General features: G+C 33.7%; 1 protein-coding gene across 12 annotated transcripts in view; it reads right to left on the bottom strand.

The window, feature by feature from the left end:
• Positions 1-934: 934 nt before the first annotated feature.
• The window catches only part of LOC106082716 (tropomodulin), a 541,301-nt gene continuing 521,844 nt past the window's right edge, over positions 935-20,391 (bottom strand). For 6 of the 12 annotated variants that reach the window (XM_059362210.1, XM_013245399.2, XM_013245398.2 and 3 more), the window contains 5 exons: positions 18,307-18,760; positions 12,202-13,261; positions 9,280-9,665; positions 7,606-8,069; positions 935-2,224 (listed from right to left, as the gene is read on the bottom strand). In XM_059362210.1, the coding sequence (XP_059218193.1) occupies positions 13,246-13,261; positions 18,307-18,760 (470 nt within the window). In that variant the 3' untranslated portion in view covers positions 935-2,224; positions 7,606-8,069; positions 9,280-9,665; positions 12,202-13,245. Of the gene's footprint in view, positions 2,225-7,601; positions 8,070-9,279; positions 9,666-12,201; positions 13,262-18,306; positions 18,761-20,391 lie in introns of all 12 variants that reach the window. The other 6 variants (XM_059362211.1, XM_013245396.2, XM_013245394.2 and 3 more) reach the window with 6 other exon arrangements.

A 20,391-nucleotide genomic window follows, 5' to 3' on the forward strand; every position in this document is an offset into this window, starting at 1 on the left:
ATTAACATTAGCGCCTAAAAGCACACCACATAATTTTTACAATTTGCAAACAATATTTTCCATTTCGAAACGCCCTGTGTTTATGGTACAAAAATTAAAGCATACTTTTCGGGTCTAATGTGTAAAGTATACCTGCTACTCGATTCTGGGCGCCTGGTATTTCAGTGATTTTTGAGATTTCTTGGTATTTTATTTCGGAAAATAAACGAAAAAGGTTTTCGACCTTCAAAATTCGTATTTCGAATATTCAAAAGCATCCCTAGGTTAAAGTTTTTCTACATTAATTTGTCTTACCTTTTTTAATAAATTTTTATAGAATAAAAACACCACCATTATTTTTTTAAATTTTTATTGATTTTTTTGTGTAATTTTTTAAAGTTTTTTTTATTTCTTTGTTTACATTTTACATAATTTATAAGCATTTATCATTCATTATTTATGTTGCTTGTTTTTGTTTTTCATTTTAAATATATAAAGTGTAATTATTTATATATATATAATTGTTGTTGTTGTGTTTTTACTTTAAATTATACAATTTCTTTGTTTTTCTTTAAATTAAATTATTACATTACGAGCTTGTGATAGATAAAATTTATTTTCAATTTGCAAAAAATTATAAGAAAAAAATTTAAAAAAAAAAAAAAAAAATATTATGCCAAGAAATAATACATAAAAAATAAAATGTATTTTCAAAAAATACACAAAAATATATACTTTCAATAATAGCAGAAAAATTAAAACTAAAAAAAAGTATGTAAACCAAACATAGGCTTTAGTAAGAGAAAAAAAAAATCAACTTAATTATTTAAAAAGAAAATTAAACAAAATAAGTGTTTTTTATGTTTATGTAAAAAGTATATATAAATATGATTGATAGATATTTTGCTGCGGCTGGTGATTGTTTTGGGGGGTTTTGTAGACTACGTGAATTCTGTTATTTTGAAGATTTATAAAAGCTGTAATTGTTACTTCTTTTTACTGTTTAAAATTTTAAACTTTTTAGTTTTCTTTTTTATTTAAATGTGTACGTGTGAGAGCTTTTGTGGTGAAATTAAGCCTGTTTGGATTTTCTCTTAAAATTTTTAGTTTTTCTGTTCAGTTTTTGTATTGTATTAAGCATACCTTGTTAGAAAATTATTCTAATAAAAATAAGCTTACAACAATTAAGGAAAATTCTAAGTAGTTACCATTTATATAAGAGAATTTTTTATAAGCAAATGTCTTTTTCTTAATTTTGTTTTTTTTATTTGTTTGTTTTGTTGTTGTTAAGTGTTCTTTTTTTAATATAGAAAATTTTCAACTGTTTAAAAAAAATTTTTATTATTTTAATTTTTATTAGTTTTTAGAAATTTTACGAACTTTTTATATTTTGTAAGAAAAAATCTTGCAGCAACATCATACACATTTTTATAGGTGATTTTTTTTTAATTTTAAAAAATTTGAAAAAGTATGAAAATGTAAAGGGGACATGCAATAAATGAAATATTTGCAATTTCAACTATAAATAAAATATTTTCAATTTTAAAATAATTTAATTTTTTTTAAACTTTTTTTAGATTTGAAAAAAATCCAAAAAATTAAAAATTTTTCCATCTTTTTTTTTTTGATTCCTAGGAAATTCATTGACTTTTCTTTATTAAAATTTATTTTTTTTTGACGATTGAAATATTAAAAAGTTTTAAGTAAATATTCCAAAAATCCATATTTTAACAATAATTTGCGTTAACATAATTTTTCATTGCCGCATTAATTGATTTTTTTTATATTTTTTTTGTTCAAAAATACACAACAATCAAATAAGCAACATAGAAAATATTTTCAAATTCAAATTTTTGTTTATATTTAAATATTAAATTTAGAAATTTTTTTAAAATTTTTAAAAGACAAAATTGCAACAATTATAAATTATACAATTGAAAAATATGAAAAATATGTAGAACATGAATTTAATGACTTTTTGTGAATCATTCAAATGTTTCTTACACACTAATTTACATACAAGAAAAAATATGTTTTATGTTTTTTTTTTTAAACTTCTGTATATAAAATACATAAATAATTTTGTAAAAAATATATACGAATATATTGTTGAATATGTATGCATGCATATATGATATTGATTGCTTGGGCGAATAGTTTGTGGCTGTTTGTTAGCCAGGATTTTACTGCCAAACGCCAATGGTATAATTTCGGCCAAAATGTCCCACGCGTCGCTGACGTCCAGCTGAAGGAGGAAAAAAGAAAATATTAGTATTGCAATCTTTTATGGCATGTTTGAGATCAGCATTTTAGAACAAAACAATAGGTCTTGAAAAATTACAAAAAAATAATTATATACATATAAGGTACATTTATATATGTTTTAAATTTAATAAAATTTAAAGACTAATTAAAAAATTTATAAAAATGGGTTTTATTTTTATACTCTCCACCATAGGATGGGGGTATACTAATTTCGTCATTCTGTTTGTAACACCTCGGAATATGCTTCTCAGATCCCATAAAGTATATATATTCTTGATCGTCATGTCATTTTAAGTCCGTCCGCCATGTCCGTCCGTCTGTCTGTCGAAAGCACGCTAACTTTCGAAGGAGTAAAGCTAGCCGCTTGAAATGTTGCACAAATACTTTTTATTAATATAGGTCGGTTGGGGTTGTAAATCAGACAAATCGGTCCATGTTTTGACATAGCTGTCATGTAAACCGATCCTGGGTCTTGACTTCTTGAGCCTCTAGAGGGCGCAATTCTCGTCCGATTTGACTGAAATTTGGCATGAGGTGTTTTGTTGTCTTTCGACAACTGTGCTAAGAATAGTTCAAATCGGTCCATGTTTTGATATGCCCGCCATATAAACCGATCTTGGGTCTTGATTTCTTGAGCCTCTTAAGGGCGCAATTCTCATACGATTTGACTGAAATTTTGCACATGGTGTTTTCGTATAACTTCCAACAACAGGCGTTCAGCGTCATAGGCGGACATGCTAACCTCTGCGTTACGGTGGCCTCCGTGGACTACGGTGGACATTTTTATAAAAGTTTATAAAAACCGGTTCAGACAGCTTTTTAAATTCCGTATACATATATACATCGCTCTATTTGCACTTATAGAGCCGTTGTTGTTACAATTCGAACATATTTGCTCGAAATTTGATACGGATCCTAAACACATCTGCAAACCACAGCCGAAGTTCATCAAATTGGTTCAAAATTTGATTGGTACTTAAAGGGTAGGTGTAGGCTATTTTATAGTCGATACCTCCCGACTTTTGTCTTTCCTCACTGGTTTCATATTATGCCCTATTGTGCACTATATATAACTACTGTATGCATATATTTTATAACCTAGTGACTACGACTCTGATAAAGCACCCCCAAATAAAATACTGTAATTGATAAACAACTCTAGTAACTGGCGGTGAATAGTTGTAAATGTCAACCAAAGTTATTGTTCTAAATAATTTGTGTTTTCCTGGGGTTCATTGCATGGAGATAATCACGTTTAAGAAATGAGAAATAAACAAAAACAAAGTTCAAGGTATTTTAAGGTTAAAACATTGAAATTTTGTTTTTGTTCATTAAATGATCCTTTCAAGTCAAGATAATGATTAAACTACTACGTATTGTATAATAACTATGGAATGTTCTACGCCATCTATGGAATATGAATTCATCGCCATGACACTTGTTTCATTAAAAAACATTTATCACATGTGCGCACCTTTGAACTTGCTTGGAAAAATCTGGTGATGATTAACACTAAGTCAACAAAACAAAGGAAAATTCTTTAAAGTCAATGACATAAAAATAGCACGAGACAAACAATATACAATGACAAAAAAAAACCTTGATGTGCTTATTCCATAAATAATTAAGATCTGCAACAAAGTAGATTTTTATAGCTCATTTAGATTGCTGTTTTTATAAGCTATGTTAAATGGTGTAATAGAATGCTCTCATAGACCCTGTTATGGCTGGAACTATGTAAGTTTTTCGCGACAATTTTTCGCTATTACTTTTTTTAGATTATAGATTTTGAAGCGAAAAACTTGCTGATTTCATTGAGTAGGACATTTCCTCATTACTTATGAAAAAATCTTAATAAAAGTATCATGTTTTCATTGAGATTTTTGTAGTGTTTTAAAAAAGCAGCAGAGTTTTCTCTCCAGCTTTAAGAATTGTTGCGAAAAACTTAACAAAATATCATAACCATTTCAAACATAATTACATGCATTTTTTTTACTAACTCAATGTCACATTCATATTATACTAGGATTAATTGTTTTCAAGAGCTCATTTTAAGCCGTTAGCATAAAAAAACGCATTTATTTTTTTCACGTGTTTTTAGCTTATGGCTGGAGGATTTGACGTGGTTCTTATCCAGGAACCATGGGTGTGTGGAGGAATGGTACGTGGACTAAGAATTTCGGGATTTAAACTTCTCAAGGGTACGGGGAATGGAAGACACAGAGCCTGTATTCTTGCAAAGGGTAGACTAAATGTTTTTCTTCTTCTGTCGCTAAGCACTGAAGATTTAGTAGTAGCTAGCCTTAAAATAAACAAGTCTCATTACTGGCCGGCTTCCCTATATATGCCACACAATTCAGAGATGTCGCCTTCAAACCTTAAGTCGCTGGTTGAAGCTGCTTCTGCAGGAAAGAAAAGCCTCATAGTAGGAAGTGATGCTAATGCATATCACCAGATGTGGGGAAGTTCGGATGTCAACGAACGGGGTGAGCTGCTTATTGAATATAAGTTGCAATCTGGCGATTTGTAACAAAGGGGATAAACCGATCTTTATTACCAGGAACAGGCAAGAGGTAATAGATATTACCTTTGTATCGGAAGATATAAGAATATGCGACTGGTAAGTGTTGGATGACCACAGCTTCAGCTTCTCTGATCATCGTTATATTAGTTTAAGCCTAGGAGAAAATACTGAAGTAGTGGTCCCTCGGTTAAACAGAAGAAAGGTAGATTGGGATAAATTTCGGCACAATTTGTGCACCGCTATCCCTTCTAGAATAGAAAAGGTGGAAACTACGGAGGATATAGATATAGTGGTCAAGCGGATCACGAAGGCCCTGAATGACTCGCTTGTGTCAGCATGCCCTAGTGCCAAGCCAAGGGGCAAACAGCGACCGCCATGGTCGATCCCAGACCTGGTTGGTCTAAGGAAGGACTGCAGAAAACTCCTCAACAGAGCAAACGCCACAAGAGCATCACTAGATTGGGACATCGGGCAAGCTTAGAAAGGCTCAGAACAAATCCAGGGTAGAATTCTGCAGCTCCGTGGAGGATACATCTGAGGCCTCTAGGCTAAGGAAGATTCTGTCCTCGAGATCTATTACGATGGAATATATCCAGAAGGCAGAGAATGTATGGACAATGTCTAGTGAGGAAACACTAGAACTACTCGTTGATAAACATTTCCCGGGAAATTTTCCAACGGACAACGTGGCGCCAGAAGAGGTTGCTACTGATATGCATTCGCCGGAGGTTATTGGGGAAATTGTGTCTGAACCGAAAATCCTTTGGGCGATAAGAAGTTTCGATGATATATCACCGGTTGAATTACAAGCTGTGTCTGATAGACTGGTACCCTGGCTTAGGCAGATGCACTCTGCTTGTATCAAACCTAGTCCGCTACATAGAGGGTTTTATTATTTTTCTTATATAATATACAACATTGAAGGTGCTTTCAATAATGTAAAACCGACGTCAATCATGAAGGAGTTGGAGTAGTTCTTTTCAGCAGGAGATACAAGTTGCCTACAGTGGAACCTGTCTTCTTGGGTGGAGAGAATGTTCCATTTACAGAAAGCACAAAATACCTGGGTGTTTTGCTGGACAGGAAATTGAACTTCAAATCCAACATTTTGGAAAGGGTAAGAAGGGCCACTCTTCACTATACACCTGCAAGAAAGCCATTGGTAAAAGTTTGGGATTTAGACCGCGCGTCATGCATTGGTTATATATTGCAGGTGTCAGACCTATTATGCTTTATGGTGATGTAGTCTGGTGGACGGTGTTTCAGAAATCCACCTACTACTCTATACTTAGCCGGATCCAAAGGATGGCTTGTTTGTGCATCACAGCCGCACTGAGGGCGACACCATCGGATGCACTAATTTAATGCTACATCTTATGCCATTGTGGCTACCCAAATTGCAGCGACTACTGCCGTGAGGTTAAGAGAGCTGTGGCGGCTACGGACACTGTGTTATCCTTGAAACAATATCTGATGTTCCAGCCAATGTAGATTACACCCTACCTGAGCCGCTTTTTGATAAAAATTACTGTGTTACTATTCCTGATAGAACCGATTGGAACTACGATATCCCTGGTAACAGAAGTTACATAGACTTTTATACGGATGGTTCCAAACTAAACGACCAGGTGGGCTTTGGGGTGTACTCTAAAGATCTAGAACTGGTCATATCGAAGAGGTTACCCGACCACTGCAGTGTGTATCAAGCAGAGATCCTTCCAATAAAGGAAGTGGTGGAATGGCTAAGATATAATGTCATTACGACGATTGGCATAAATATCTTCGCAGACAGCCAGGCAGCCATTAAATCCCTGGAGAACGTATTTTTGAACACAAAAACCGCTCTCGACTGTCGCAGATCTCTCAACGAGATGGCTGAACAGTTCAAAATTCACCTGTTCTGGGTGCCGGGCCACAGACATATCCCAGGGAATTCCAAAGCGGACGAGCTAAGTTTTCAGGACCAGGCCCGAAGGACAACGAATGATAGATGGTCACAAAGAGGAGGCCGTGAGCATTCCAAAACTATGTGGCCTCATCTAGACTTGAAGAAGTCTACTGCTTTGCTGTCATTGGCTAGAACAGACGTCTCAATCATTGTGTCCATCATGATAGGTCACTGCCTAATCGGAAAACATGCTGACAGACTGAAGGTTGCCAGCAAAGACTTTTGCAGAAGCTGTAGGGACATCTGTGTGTGTGTCTCACACTAGCTGTTAGAAGGAGTTTAGGTTCTTATTTCTTTGAGAACCTGTCTGATTTAGCGAATGTCAACATTCGCAAGTTATTGGGCTTTTTAAAGCGATCTGAATGGTTCAACGGTAGGAACTAGAAGGCATATTCCTTCTTCTGTTCCTGTGGTATCACAATGGACGAAAACGTCTAAGTGAGTCTGATGGCAGACTGCCTCTTAAACCTAACCTAAAATAGCTCATACTGCTACTCTTTGGTTGTTTTTCTCGTTACAGCCAAACAGTTCCCACCTCTTGTTTTCACCTCAAGTTCACCATACTGATGATGTAAATCAGCTGTTGAATATAAAGTTCAAAACTTTCTCACGAGAGAGTAATAACAACAAAATATTTCCTGTTATTCTCATTTTTACAGCCATTGAGAAGTTTAATTAGTGGGCTTCTGTCAAGACTGAAGTGTACAGCAAACATAAAGCAATTTACTCCTATATGGACAGTTCTTTGACCCAAAGAACACTCAAATAGATATTTTTAGATTCTAAAGCAGAAGATAACCATACTGAAGTGTAATTTAGTAATAAATTTTAAATTAAGTTGAAAAAAATTAGTTCTAGCAATATAAATAAATCAATATTGTATACCTACAGATTTCACAAAAATCGTATTATGGGGACTTTTCTTGGTGGTGGTGGTGTTGTGTGTGTTGTTTGGCGCATTCACATAAATTGGAAGTTGTAGGACATGAGTTGGCCACCCATGATGGTATCCTTGTGTAGATGTTGTTGTTGCTGTTGCATTAAGAATTTTTTTTCTCACATACAGATTGATGATGTAGTGTTGACATTTAGGAGTGATTACAATAAGGCAATTGATTAATGAGAAAGAACACGTTATGACTCGGTTTGCGGTTTTGTTTTTTGTTAAAGGTGTTGGTTGCTGGATTTTTTTTTCACATAGAACAAACAAACATTCAGATATTCATTGGAGGATTCTTATCAAAACAAAATGGTTTCTTGGTTGTGGTTCTTTTGGATGCTTTACTTTTTGTTGTTTTACTTAAAAAGAACGTAAAGTTGTTTATTTACGTTGATTCAGGCGTTGCACACGTACTGTAAAAAGAGATACAAAAAACATATGGAAAAAATACAAAACATGGATTAGTCAAGTTTCACAATTAAAGGATATTACAGTTTTTTTAGTACAAAAAAGGAATAAACAGAACAAAAAATTCATAAAAAAATATCAAACAAGGAAAGAAAACAACATTTTGGTAAGAGAAAGGTTAGGATATTTAAACAACGGGGTACAACAAACATTCCAGTAGATCAAAAAGGATTTTTTTTTTGTACAAAAAATCCCTGGTAAAAAGTGGAAAAGTTTATTTATTTGAATTTTAGTACAGCGGTATTCAAAAGTTCAGTAACGAGGAGCGGGCTTAAATTACATTACATTCCATTCATTTTCATGGTTATAGACAAAGTTTGTTTTGAATGGCTTATAGGGGGGTTTTTAATAAACGGCGCGCAGTGTTTTTTTTTTTAAGCCAAAAAATCGAAAAGCTAGAAATTGGAAACAGAAAACATATAGAAAACCAGAGTTCTAAAATTTGAACATTTCTGTTACGAAATAGACGTAGTTTTTCTATATATAACAGTATCAGCATTACAGTACTACAATTATTTTTTTGAAAATAAATTAATGGTTAGTTATTTTGACAATAAAAGCTTTTTATAAAAGGAAGATTCAAATTTTTAAAAATATTAAATTGCAAGTAGAATCAGTACTGAATCTATAGTAGATGAAGAAATACTCGCTTCAGGTATTTAAGGTCACAAATATGTGTCATATACCAATATTTGACCAAAAAGTGAAAAAATTTAAGCTTTTGGTGATTTATACAAATTTAGGACTTGAGAGGTTTAATCAATATGGATCATATATATAGACCATATATTGTAAAAAGTTACCAAATTTCAGCCAATACACGGCTTCCAGGAACGATAGATTCTTTCTTTTATTCACAAATTTGATTCTTCCTTTTATTTACAAATTTCGTTTCTTTATAAATGTTAAATCCAAAATAAGAAACTTGATATTACAATTGAAACTGCTTTGCATTTTTAAAATGTGATATAAAAAAGACAGTTTCAATAAAATATCCTAAAATTGCTTTAAAAGAAACGAAAAAAAAAATTCAATAACTATCAATATCTACTAAATTATTTAGCATAGCACTGTCATTTAGTTTTAATACACTTTCAACAACATTTAAACACAATTTATGTTTTTTTTTTATAAATTTTTCCAAAATGTACAAACTTTTCTCTAAGTAGTTGTTGTGGGTCGGATGGTTGGTAATATGATAGTGGTATACAAGATATGGTTGCTTGCTGCTGTATTATCCAGATTTCTTGGTATTAAATTGGTTGTTGTAGTAAAATTAAATTCACGCAGTAGTATTATTAAGTTTGGTTTATCGTTTTGTTTTTGGTATATAAGGGAAGTTATGATTTTAGTTTCATTTTATTGGATATTTTCTATAAAATATTTCTGTGATGTTTAGGGGATGTTATATCCTAAGTTTCGTAGTAGTACTAAGTTTTCGGGGAGTGATGTTTTTTCTAGTTAGTTTTTGTTTCTTTTCTTTTTGGGGGCTTTTGTTGGTTTACTAAAATTTACTTAATCTGTAAATCGCAGTTTAGAGTCTAAAAGGAAAAAAATATTCAAAAAAACAGAAAAACTCTTTAAGATATGAAATAACACAAAAGACAAATGAGTTTTTGAAGGGGGAAGGAAAAGGAAAAGCAAGGAAATTTTGATAGTTTTGTGTATTGTGTTTAAAGTGAAAGACGTATATCAAAAAAGAAAAAAAAATTGTTTTTAATAAAAAAAATATGTTTAACCAAAAAAAAATATCTAATTGAAATTCTCGACTTTTCGATATACGTTGTTTGTGCCATCAGTGTCATACTTTATTTGATTTTAATAAAACCTTAAATGATCATATATTTCATATATTGTCATTATAATTCTCTGTAAGTAACTATTCTGGATATTTTTTTTTACTTTATTTGATAATATCATATACTTTTCAATATGGAATTAAATAAAAAAAAATACAAAAAAATGTTAATTTATTTTTAATTTTTTGGTAAAATAATAACAATGTAATTAAAATTTATTAATAATAAAATTGTAAAATAATTACTCTCGGAACGTATATACGGGTGTGTTAGGTACTCTTAAACATTTTCCTAAAAACAATTTGTCAGTAAAAACAAAAATAAATTTCGACGACATCGGACAACAAATGCGCTTTTTATGGGCCCAAAACCTTAAATCGAGAGATCGGTCTATATGGCAGCTATATCCAAAACTGGACCGATCTGGGCCAAAATGAAGGGGGATGTCGACGGGCCTAACACAACTCACTGTCCCAAGTTTTTGGCGAAATCGCACAATAAATGCGCCTTTTATGGGCGCAAGACCTTAAATCGAGAGATCGGTCTATATGACACCAATATATGGTCTATATGGCATCTGGGCCGAATTGCAGAAAGATGTCAAGGAGCCTAACGCAACTCACTATACCAAATTTCAGCAAAATCGGATAATAAATGTGGCTTTTATGGGCCTAAGACCCTAAATCGGCGGATCGGTCTATATGGCAGTTATATCCAAATCTGGACCGATCTGAGCCAAATTGAAGAAGGATGTCGAAGGGCCTAACACAACTCAATGTCCCAAATTTCAGCAAAATGCGATAATAAATGTGACTTTTATGGACCTAAGACCCTAAATTGGCGGATCGGTCTATATGGGGGCTATATCAAGATATAATCCGATATAGTCCATCATCGAACCTTACCTGCTTATGGACAAAAAAAAAGAATCTGTGCAAAGTTTCTGCTCAATATCTCTATTTTTAGAGACTGTAGCGTGATTTCAACAGACAGACGGACGGACATGGCTAGATCGTCTTAGTTTTTTGCTGATCAAGAATATATATACTTTTTATACGTCGGAAATGGATATTTCGATGTGCTGCAAACGGAATGACACAATGAATATACCCCCATCCTTCGGTGGTGGGTATAAAAAATCTCTTGACAGATAAGCAATCAGGGTTTCGGAGCAAAAGAAACTGTTCCACTGTTGTAATCGATGTTGTGGAAGAATTACAACAAAACATGGTATCTTTTCTGGTTCTGCTAGATCGCAGTAAAGCCTTTGATACTGTCAATCACAATATCTTAATCTCTAGCCAAGAAAAACTCTTCTTTTTCTGAACCGACTTAAAAGCGAATTCTGTCATACTTAACAGATCGTCGCCAATCTGTATCCGTTGGAAATAGACAATCTACAGTCATCGAAGTTGGAAATTAATATTTCGATGTGTTGCAAACGGAATGACTTAATGAGCATACCCCCTTTCCTATGGTGGTAGGTATAATAAAGTTTTATATATTTTTAATATTTTCTGTATTTGTTGATATTTATAAACGAATAAATATACTCTTCAAAGTGGTGTCGGCTACTATATTCTGATTAGAGCTGAAAACTTAGAATTTACGATCATTTAAGGTATAAGTTTCTTATATAAATTGCCAATAATGTAGTTGTGTATGTGTGTTTTTTGAAAAATGTTTTTATAAACATTTGGTAGTAGATATTCGGAGGCAGGATTAAAAATATAACAATACAAACGTATGATACAAGGTTTAAGGAAAGTAAACGTAATACATAAAAACAGTGCAATATGATGTAAAATCAAATGAATAGGAAACATACAAGACAATGAAACAACATAAAAATGTAGGCGGAGGCAACAAAACGCAAAAGCAGAAACATGCAAACAAGAAAATTTTTAGAATTTAATTAAAAATAAAATAAATTTTTTTTTTAGCATAGGTAATATAATAATGCAGTCAGTTTTAAGAATAACCAATCAAATATATGTTCAGAGTTCATTTCAGCAACGAAGTTTTTTTTTTGTATAGAGATATCAGTTAAACAAAGCTGTAGATACAAATTTGGAAAAACACGACTGCCGAGCTGCCGCATTATTAAAACTTTTGTTCGAATTCAAAGAGAAAAACGACGGTTACGCTTTTTTTTAGTACAAGAAAGTCATATTGTAGAAGATAGTCAATGGGTCAGTCAGCAAGAGCGTGACAACACAGTGCAAAAAAATGAGAACAATTTAAGGCAAACTATTGAAGTTGAAGATGCGATAGGTACCTCTTTTGGTTTATTTTTGTTTTAAATCATACAAAATTTTATCCAAATCAAAAACGAAATGATTTTTCCAATTTTTTGATATTTTGGTGGCATAGTATAATGCTTGGGCTCCCTTCCCCTTTTAGAAAGGGGGGAGATGATTCGTATCTAGCATAATGGGAGCTTTGAAGGAGTAATTGTAGGACTCGTCGTTTAAAATCAGTTGTGGTTTACAGCTTTTCTTATATATCCTTAAGTCTTCTAGATGATTTTATTTGTTATACGATTTTTCGTTTTATTTACTCAAGTTTGGGGTTTAGATTTTTTGTTTTTAGGTTTTTTATAACTATTATTATACGAATAGTATATAGTGATGAGATTCGTTTGATTTTCATTATTATTTTTATGATTTTTTGTGATGATTTTAAGTTTTTATGTGATGAAAAGATTTTTGTTTCTTCTTTTCATTTTCACAACAACATTTTTGATTAGTTTAAGTGAGTGTTTTTGTGTGTGTGTGTATTTATGTTTTTTATATAAAATTAAAGTTAGAAAAATAAAGCGTTGATATAGTGTTTATTGGGTTACGTTTTCTTATTTCTTAATTAAGTTTTTTTAACTTTGATTCTGACTGTTTTTTTAACGAAATTTGGAGAAGAGTTCCTCACTCATTTCTCAGTGGTCCGCTATCAGTCGTTTGGTCCTCAGGACCTTTTTGCTACGTTTTGCTATGTATAGTTGAAAAAACGCATTTGTTTTTGCTGGTTTTTGATTTCGGAGAAAACGTTTTCCTTTTATTTATGTAATGAAACGCGTTTTAAATAAAATTTTTTCATTTTTGTTTTGAGAATTTCAAAAAAAATTATTATGTTTATAAATGTATGTGTATGTGTTTCTTCAAAGTAGTTTTGGTGGTTTTTTGATGTTGTAGTTTTAGATTTTATATATTTTTTATTAGTTTTTTAACTTGTTTCTTTTTTTTTTTTGAGGAGGGGAGGGTTTCTTTACTGAACTCTTGTTGGATTTCTGTGAAGATTATTGAAAAATCTGTACTGCAGACGCAACTCAAGATCTTTTCTTACTGTAATCGAGAGAAGAAAAAATAAAAAAATGCAAATATTTTTTAAAATAAAAACGGAAACAACAACAAATGAAAAAATAGGTTTTTGTAACAAACATATCATCTAAAATAAAAATTAACAAAATACATATATGTATGAAGGAAAAGTAACAATAAAGTATAGGTAAACAAATATATTTCGTTTTTGAAATGAAGGGTTTGGTGTTGTAACAATTGATAGGTATAATAGGTACGGCCGTCTAAAACACAACAACACAAAGAGTCACACAACAATAGGAAACCAGAGTTGGGTACGTAATATCGAAGGGGAGTGTTTCAAATTGTCTCTTTTTGATATCATCAAGCCAACCAAGTGCCATAACAGCAAATAGAGGCTGAAGAGACCACAGGCCAGAGTAAAATAAATAGGATAAACTAATGATACTTGAATGAAAATGTAAAAATCAGAACAAGAGCTGTTGAGGAAAGTAAGCCGATCCATAATAAATTAAAATTGAATATAAATATGAAAAAGTTAAAAAAAAAACATAAATTACAAAAAATACCTGCACGGAAAAGTTAAAAATATACCAACTATAAGAAAAATATAAATAAATTATATATAATTACACTGACATTTTTCAAATAAAAAACTCTGATGCGAAACAAACTTTTATCACAAAAAAAAAAGAGAAAATGTTAAACAATAAATTGACATTTAAGTATATTTAATTTAAAATAAAAACAGTGTTGAAAATCTTTCATTACTAACTTTAAAACATTAAAAAGAAACAGTTATTAAGATTTTTATATTCTAAAGTCATTTTTATTCATCGCAATTTTTTGTATTTTGAAAGAGAGAAACAATTTTTTTCCAATGCATTGTCAACCTCATTTAAAGTTTGTCTCTTATTATTCTATTTCTTAACATATTTTGTATTCAAATGGGCTACAAATACTCACTACCCCAGAGAGGTAGAAAGCCCACCCATCACCCACCATAATTTCTCTTATTACAATGTGTATGTATGTGTATTATTACGCACTCTCAAATGAAACATATATTTATGAACCTAACACCTACCATAACATGAATCTCTTTTTTACATACACTGATCGGTTTATGCTCTTAGATAGATAACGCTCTTACACTTCTAGAAAACTGAGTCTATTACCTGTCTTAACATTAATCTCGCAACATCATACACTAGTCAGCTGTTATAAATGTAGCGTCAATAAGAGTACCATGCCAGAAACCAGCAAAACTTTTCTTTCCTTTTTGTAATACATATTCAAGATATATTAACTTACAGGTAGTGGCAGCTGCCCAACAACAAAATATTGAGTGCATTAGTATGTTACTAGTTCGCGCCATTTTTCGTTGTTTGTGTGTTATGGTTCTTAAGACACAATCAAAACTCGTTGAAAGATAGTGCACTTTGCGAGTAAAAAAATTGTACTCAGCTGTTAACGGACACGGGATACGAAGGGACTCACGCAGACACCGGAATCTTGGAATAATGACGTTAATCGAAGGTTTATTACGGAAATTTATTGTGAAGGAATCCTTGAGGAGCTTCAAACCATTTAAGTCACCTGGACCTTTTGGAATATTTCCGGAGTTACTACAGAAGGATGCAAACTATCTGGCACCTCGTGTGGCCAAAATTTTCACAGCGTGCCTGTTTATACCCAAGCCCGGCAAGGCAAGTTATGCGACACCAAAGGCCTACAGACCCATAAGCCTTACGTCCTTTCTACTCAAAACCATGGAACGTATTGTGGACACCATCATAAAGAGTAGGACATCCAGCGAACTGCTCAAACACAAACAGCATGCCTATTTCAAGGGAAGGTCGGTGGAGACTGCCCTGCACGAGGTTGTGCATAAAATAGAATAATCTTTCGATGGCAAAACGTATACACTGGCGGTATGCATTGACACATTGATCCAATCCTTAGATCAGTACCGGGTGAATCCTGTTCTTAGAGACTGGATAAACCATATGTTAAGGAGCAGGTGGATAAATTGTGTGTCCCATGGCATAAATATAAGGGAGAGAGTGGCACAGGGCACGCCACAGGAGGACATTTTATCACCACTCCTATGGGTGACCACCATAAATGACCTATTACGTATGCTGACTGAGGAGCGATTTGAATACGTCTGCTACGCAGACGATGTTATAATACTTCTAAGGGGTACAGATCCGAACGAGCTATGCAGAAGGGCCGAAAGGGTCTTGCATATGGCATATGACTGGGCTAGACCCAGAGGTCAAATACTTAAGTGTGATCTTGGACAGAAAACTGAATTGGAAGTGTCACATTCAGGAGCGGAGAAGGCTCACAGATGTTGGTCACTATGTACACGGGCTGTAGGCTCGAAATGGGGCCTGAATCCGAGGATAGTTCACTGGCTCTACAAGAGCGTGATTAGACCAATACATACTTATGCCTCAGTAGGATATTGTCTTGGCATAGGCGGAGCGATGAGGACCACGCCCACTAGGGCACTTGAGACTATTCTAGACATACAGAGTAAGTGTGAGGCAGCCACTGCGGCTATGAGACTTAAGGCGATGGGAGAATGAATTGTGGATGGGGCAGCTCATACCATAGCGGTATAATCAAGGCGACGATAGGAAACCCGGAAGGAAGGGAAGAGGTTTCCGATCGGATACCTGAGATGAATCTTGAAGTCGAGTGCAAGGCACTGCTGCCATCGGCACAGTCTTGGATTGACGGAACTCTAGTATTGCCATCTTGAAGATCATTTTACACGGATGGATCAAAGCTACAGGACAGAGTAGGCCTGGGGGTTTACATTGAGAACCCAGGGACTGAGATCTGTTTAAGACTGCCTGACCACAATACGGTCCTGTAGGCGGAGATCAGGGCGATCAGTCTGGCAGTTTAAGAAGGAGATTAACGCTTTCACTGAGGATGGCAAAATCCGCATCGTTTGGGTGCCGGGCCATAACGGAGTAAGGGGAAATGAAGGGGCAGACGGTTTGGCGGTGAAGGCCAGAGGACTGCCGTCAATAAACTTGGTTCACCCGAAGCCTTTCGGGTCGACGCAGTCCGAGTTAAGGGAGTGGGCGACGATTGAGCATGCAACATTGTGGAACAGCGAAACGGTCGGTAGGACGGCGAAAATCCTATGGGGGATCCAGATCGTGAGAAGACGAGGCTATTGGTATCATAACGAGACACATGGGATAACGAGCTCACTTATGTAAAATCGGTGCGGCAAAGTTATACCATGTGTAGCGCATGTGGGGAAGATGATGAGACGTTGGAGCATTCCCTTTGTCATTGCCCGGCATTTCACGTCTAACAGATACTGGCTCTTAGGTGGAAACACAATACAAGACATGAACCAACTTTGGGGAGTGTTATTGAAAACAATTAAGGATTTTGTAAGTAACACGGAATTCCTAACTTAAAATTTTCTTTTTAGAGGTTACTTTATAGTTTTTAAAGCGCACAACGAGCCGATTGCTGGCTTACGTGTATGTCCATAGGGGCATGGGGCGGATTAATATCTGCAACCTCTTTTCAACCTAACTTAACCTACTCTTTTCTTTCAATCCATTTTTAAATTCTCAACGGTAACCCTATGTTTATGTAACTTTCCTTAATCCAACACTTTCTTGTGAATGACTACACACTATTGTGAATCACAGCAATCTCAAGCCAGCTGTTACAAAAATGCATATCTATTTTCTTTTTAACTTTTTGCTACACATACTTTGTTAAATTGGTTGGTGAAAAGAATACAGATCAAAAGGTTGGCTCTTTATTTTCTCTCTGGGGTAGAGTGATTTAATTGTAGTTTGCTCAATACTTAACCAAAATTTTACTTAAAATTTACATAAACTTTCTTTGCACTTCTTCAACAACAAAATTCAGGTTTCTCTCAACCACACGATCTGCTCTGTACGAAAAGAGACGAAAACTAATTGACTCGTATGCATTTTGATATGTGTGCAGTGCTATTCAAACTATTAAACCAACAACTTAACCAGACAAAAACCCAGTATTTTTATTGATTTTGTCCCTGTTTCCTAATGGTGTTCATGAGCAACTTGTATTTGTATATTAACGTGTTTTTATAGCTATTTAGTGTAAAAAAAGTAAAGTAAATAAAAAGTATAAATATAAAATCTTAATCATACTATAGAATGGACCGCTTAAATTCCTCTTAGCTGAAAAAACAAATGCTCCATTATAAATCGGACTTGTAAAGGAGGGTATCAAAGAGGGGTGTAAACAAACGAAAACTGATATTCAGTCAACCCTGTTCCAAGTGAATGTAAAAAAAAGAAAAATTATAACAAAACGAAGATGTAGGTACGTACTATAAAAAAAGGATTAATAACAAAAAAAATGAATCGCAAGCCAATTCGTTAGGTAACAAATGATGATAGATGAAGAGAAAAAACCAACGCATGATCGATGACCAAATGATAACGATAACGATGTTGACCCAGGATGACGATGACGTAGATGAAGATAATGCGGAAACGTGAAGATGTGATGACATTAAATTTAAAGATTCATTTACACAGAAATAGATCTGAAGAAAACAGATGTGTAGAATATGTACAAAAACTTTTGGTTGGCAAATAATGGTTAAGAGGATCAAAAAATACTGAGAGTAGAGTAAAAAAAACACAACATAGAGTATTATGAAAAAATATCATTCCAACATTGAAGCTTTTAATGTATTTTTTTGTCACAAGGAGTCTTTGATACTTAAAGCCTTTTTATACAGTAGAGTGATGGTGGTAGTGGTGGTGGCGTTGGCGTTTGAGCGCTGTTCTGATACCATAAGGTAAGGCTGTAGAGTGTTCTTGGAGGATGTGTAAATAAAATCTGTGTGTAGTTTATTTAGAAGTTAAATTGTTGGGGCTTTTCTGTACAGAGATGAAAGCATAGAGCTTTAAGACTTGAAGCTCTGTTTGGTTTGGCTTTGTTTTGGCGCTGATGTGTGGAGGGGTGGGGGATTTTCAAATTTCTTTGGATTTTTTCAGATTTTCTTTTTGAACAAACTAACTCACGTATGGGATTTATAGCTGGTAAGATCTTCATTATAAGCCGGCATATCATTGGCTAAATTGACAGCGGCAGCAGCAGTAGATACAGTCGATGACATGGACGACGAAGCAGATGACACTCTTCTCGATCCTTGGCAATCTTCATAATAGATCGCATCGAAATCGAAAACGCTATTAGCGCCGCCACCCCCACGTATAACCATATTATCGGGATCCACCTCCACATCATAATCATGAGGAGGCTGAGGTGAGGGCGAGGGTGAAGGCGATGGCGTTATGGGACTGCCGCGTATAACCATATTATCGGGATCCACCTCGACCTCATAGTCAACACGGGGTATGGGTGAGGGTGAAGGCGACAGCTCCATGGAGGGAGGAGCTATGTACTCCATGACCTGATTGCCCGGTGGCAAAATAAGTTTGGGCAAATTTGGCTTGAGTTTTTGTACACGCACAACTATGATGGTTTGTTTGTTTTTTTTTTTTTAATTATTAGAGCCAATTTGTTTTTTGGAGTTTTTTCATGAAGATTTGAACGATTTTTTTAATTTGTTGTTAATATACACAGGTGTATTGATTGATTTTTTTATATATTACAAAATAAAAATTAAATAACAAAAAAAACTGTATTAATAGAAATCGAATAGAGATAATTACACATAAAAAATTATTAAAAAGATAATATGTGTGGCTAGGAAAGCAAGGGGAAAATCTGGGAACACATATTACAGGGTCAAGGGAGTAAAGTAAAGTTTTATATAAAAACATCTTAAAAAAACAGGACTTCTAACGTAAGGATAAAAAGTTAAAAAAGTGGATTTTTTTATATTTCTTACACAAGGACGATTAGAGTAGAGGATCAACTAACTCTACAACACAGGTGTTATGATAACAAATTCTTTGATTGATGTTTTGATTATATTTGTAGGTATGTTGAACGAAAACAACATGATGATTAATGTTTAGAAGTAGCAACGTTGAAGTAAGGCAGGATATAACGAGAAGAAACGAACAAATGAACACTTATGGAAAGGAGGAGTTGGTATGTAGTGGTAAAGTCAAGCTTGAGGAGAAAATAGCAAAATAATCTTCAGAATATTGGGTTCGCTTTGGAGCTGAAACCTAAAGGCGTTCAAAACTCCAAGGCCACAAGGGTCATAAGGATTTATAGACTGAATAATAATCTCAAATTTTAGGAAAATTAATGAATTAAACGTAAATATTCACATATTCTAGGCGTTTTTAAAGATCTTGAGAAGTTTGAATTCTTTCAAAATGTTTACAACTCAGTACTCCAAAAAGTACAACATTTTCATTACAACGCAAAATGACAGGGAAACATATTTTTATTGAAAATATCTGAACTCTGGGTGAACTTTCAAATAATTTGAGCATCACATTGCCCATATTCCTTATAATAAACGCCTAAAGGTTTTCGGGATTCCTCATACTCTAACCCCAAAATGAACCCCAGTTTCTTATTCTAGGTAAACTCAGCAAGATTTTCTAAAAATTAGATTTTTTGCTATTTCCCCTCCAACAACTTGAAAGTAATTGTGTTTTTTGCAACAACAATAACATGAAGGTTTTTGAAAACGTTCTCCGGTATACGAGAAGTTCCATTACTATTTTTTCAATTTGCTTCTAGAAAAATCCCCATTTTGAGAAGTTATATTTAAATCTAGAAAGCTCTTAATAATTATTAATAAATATTATTTATTTATTTTTTTTTAACAAACAATTTAACAACAAACTTGAAACGCATTTTTCAATATAACAACAAGTAATTGCAAATTTTTCCAATTAATAAGAAGGTAAAGACAAAATTGGACAATTAACGCATCACTGTTTCTCAGACGCAGACAAAGTACGTAGATGAGATACGTTGAGACGATTGAACAAACGTTAAACGCTGGTAAGTATTCCAAATATGGGTGATAGTTATGGTACTGTTAAGGTAAGTTTCATATTACCTGTGCATGTTGTCTAAGTCTAAGGCAAATATGAAGATTATAGAGTTGGAAATTTAAAATGCTTCAAAGTTGGATACGAATCAAAATAGAATAATGCAAAGGCTAAAGGGAAGAA

This window comes from Stomoxys calcitrans, chromosome 2 (genome assembly GCF_963082655.1).
Source record: "Stomoxys calcitrans chromosome 2, idStoCalc2.1, whole genome shotgun sequence".
In the NCBI taxonomy this organism is placed as follows: domain Eukaryota; kingdom Metazoa; phylum Arthropoda; class Insecta; order Diptera; family Muscidae; genus Stomoxys; species Stomoxys calcitrans.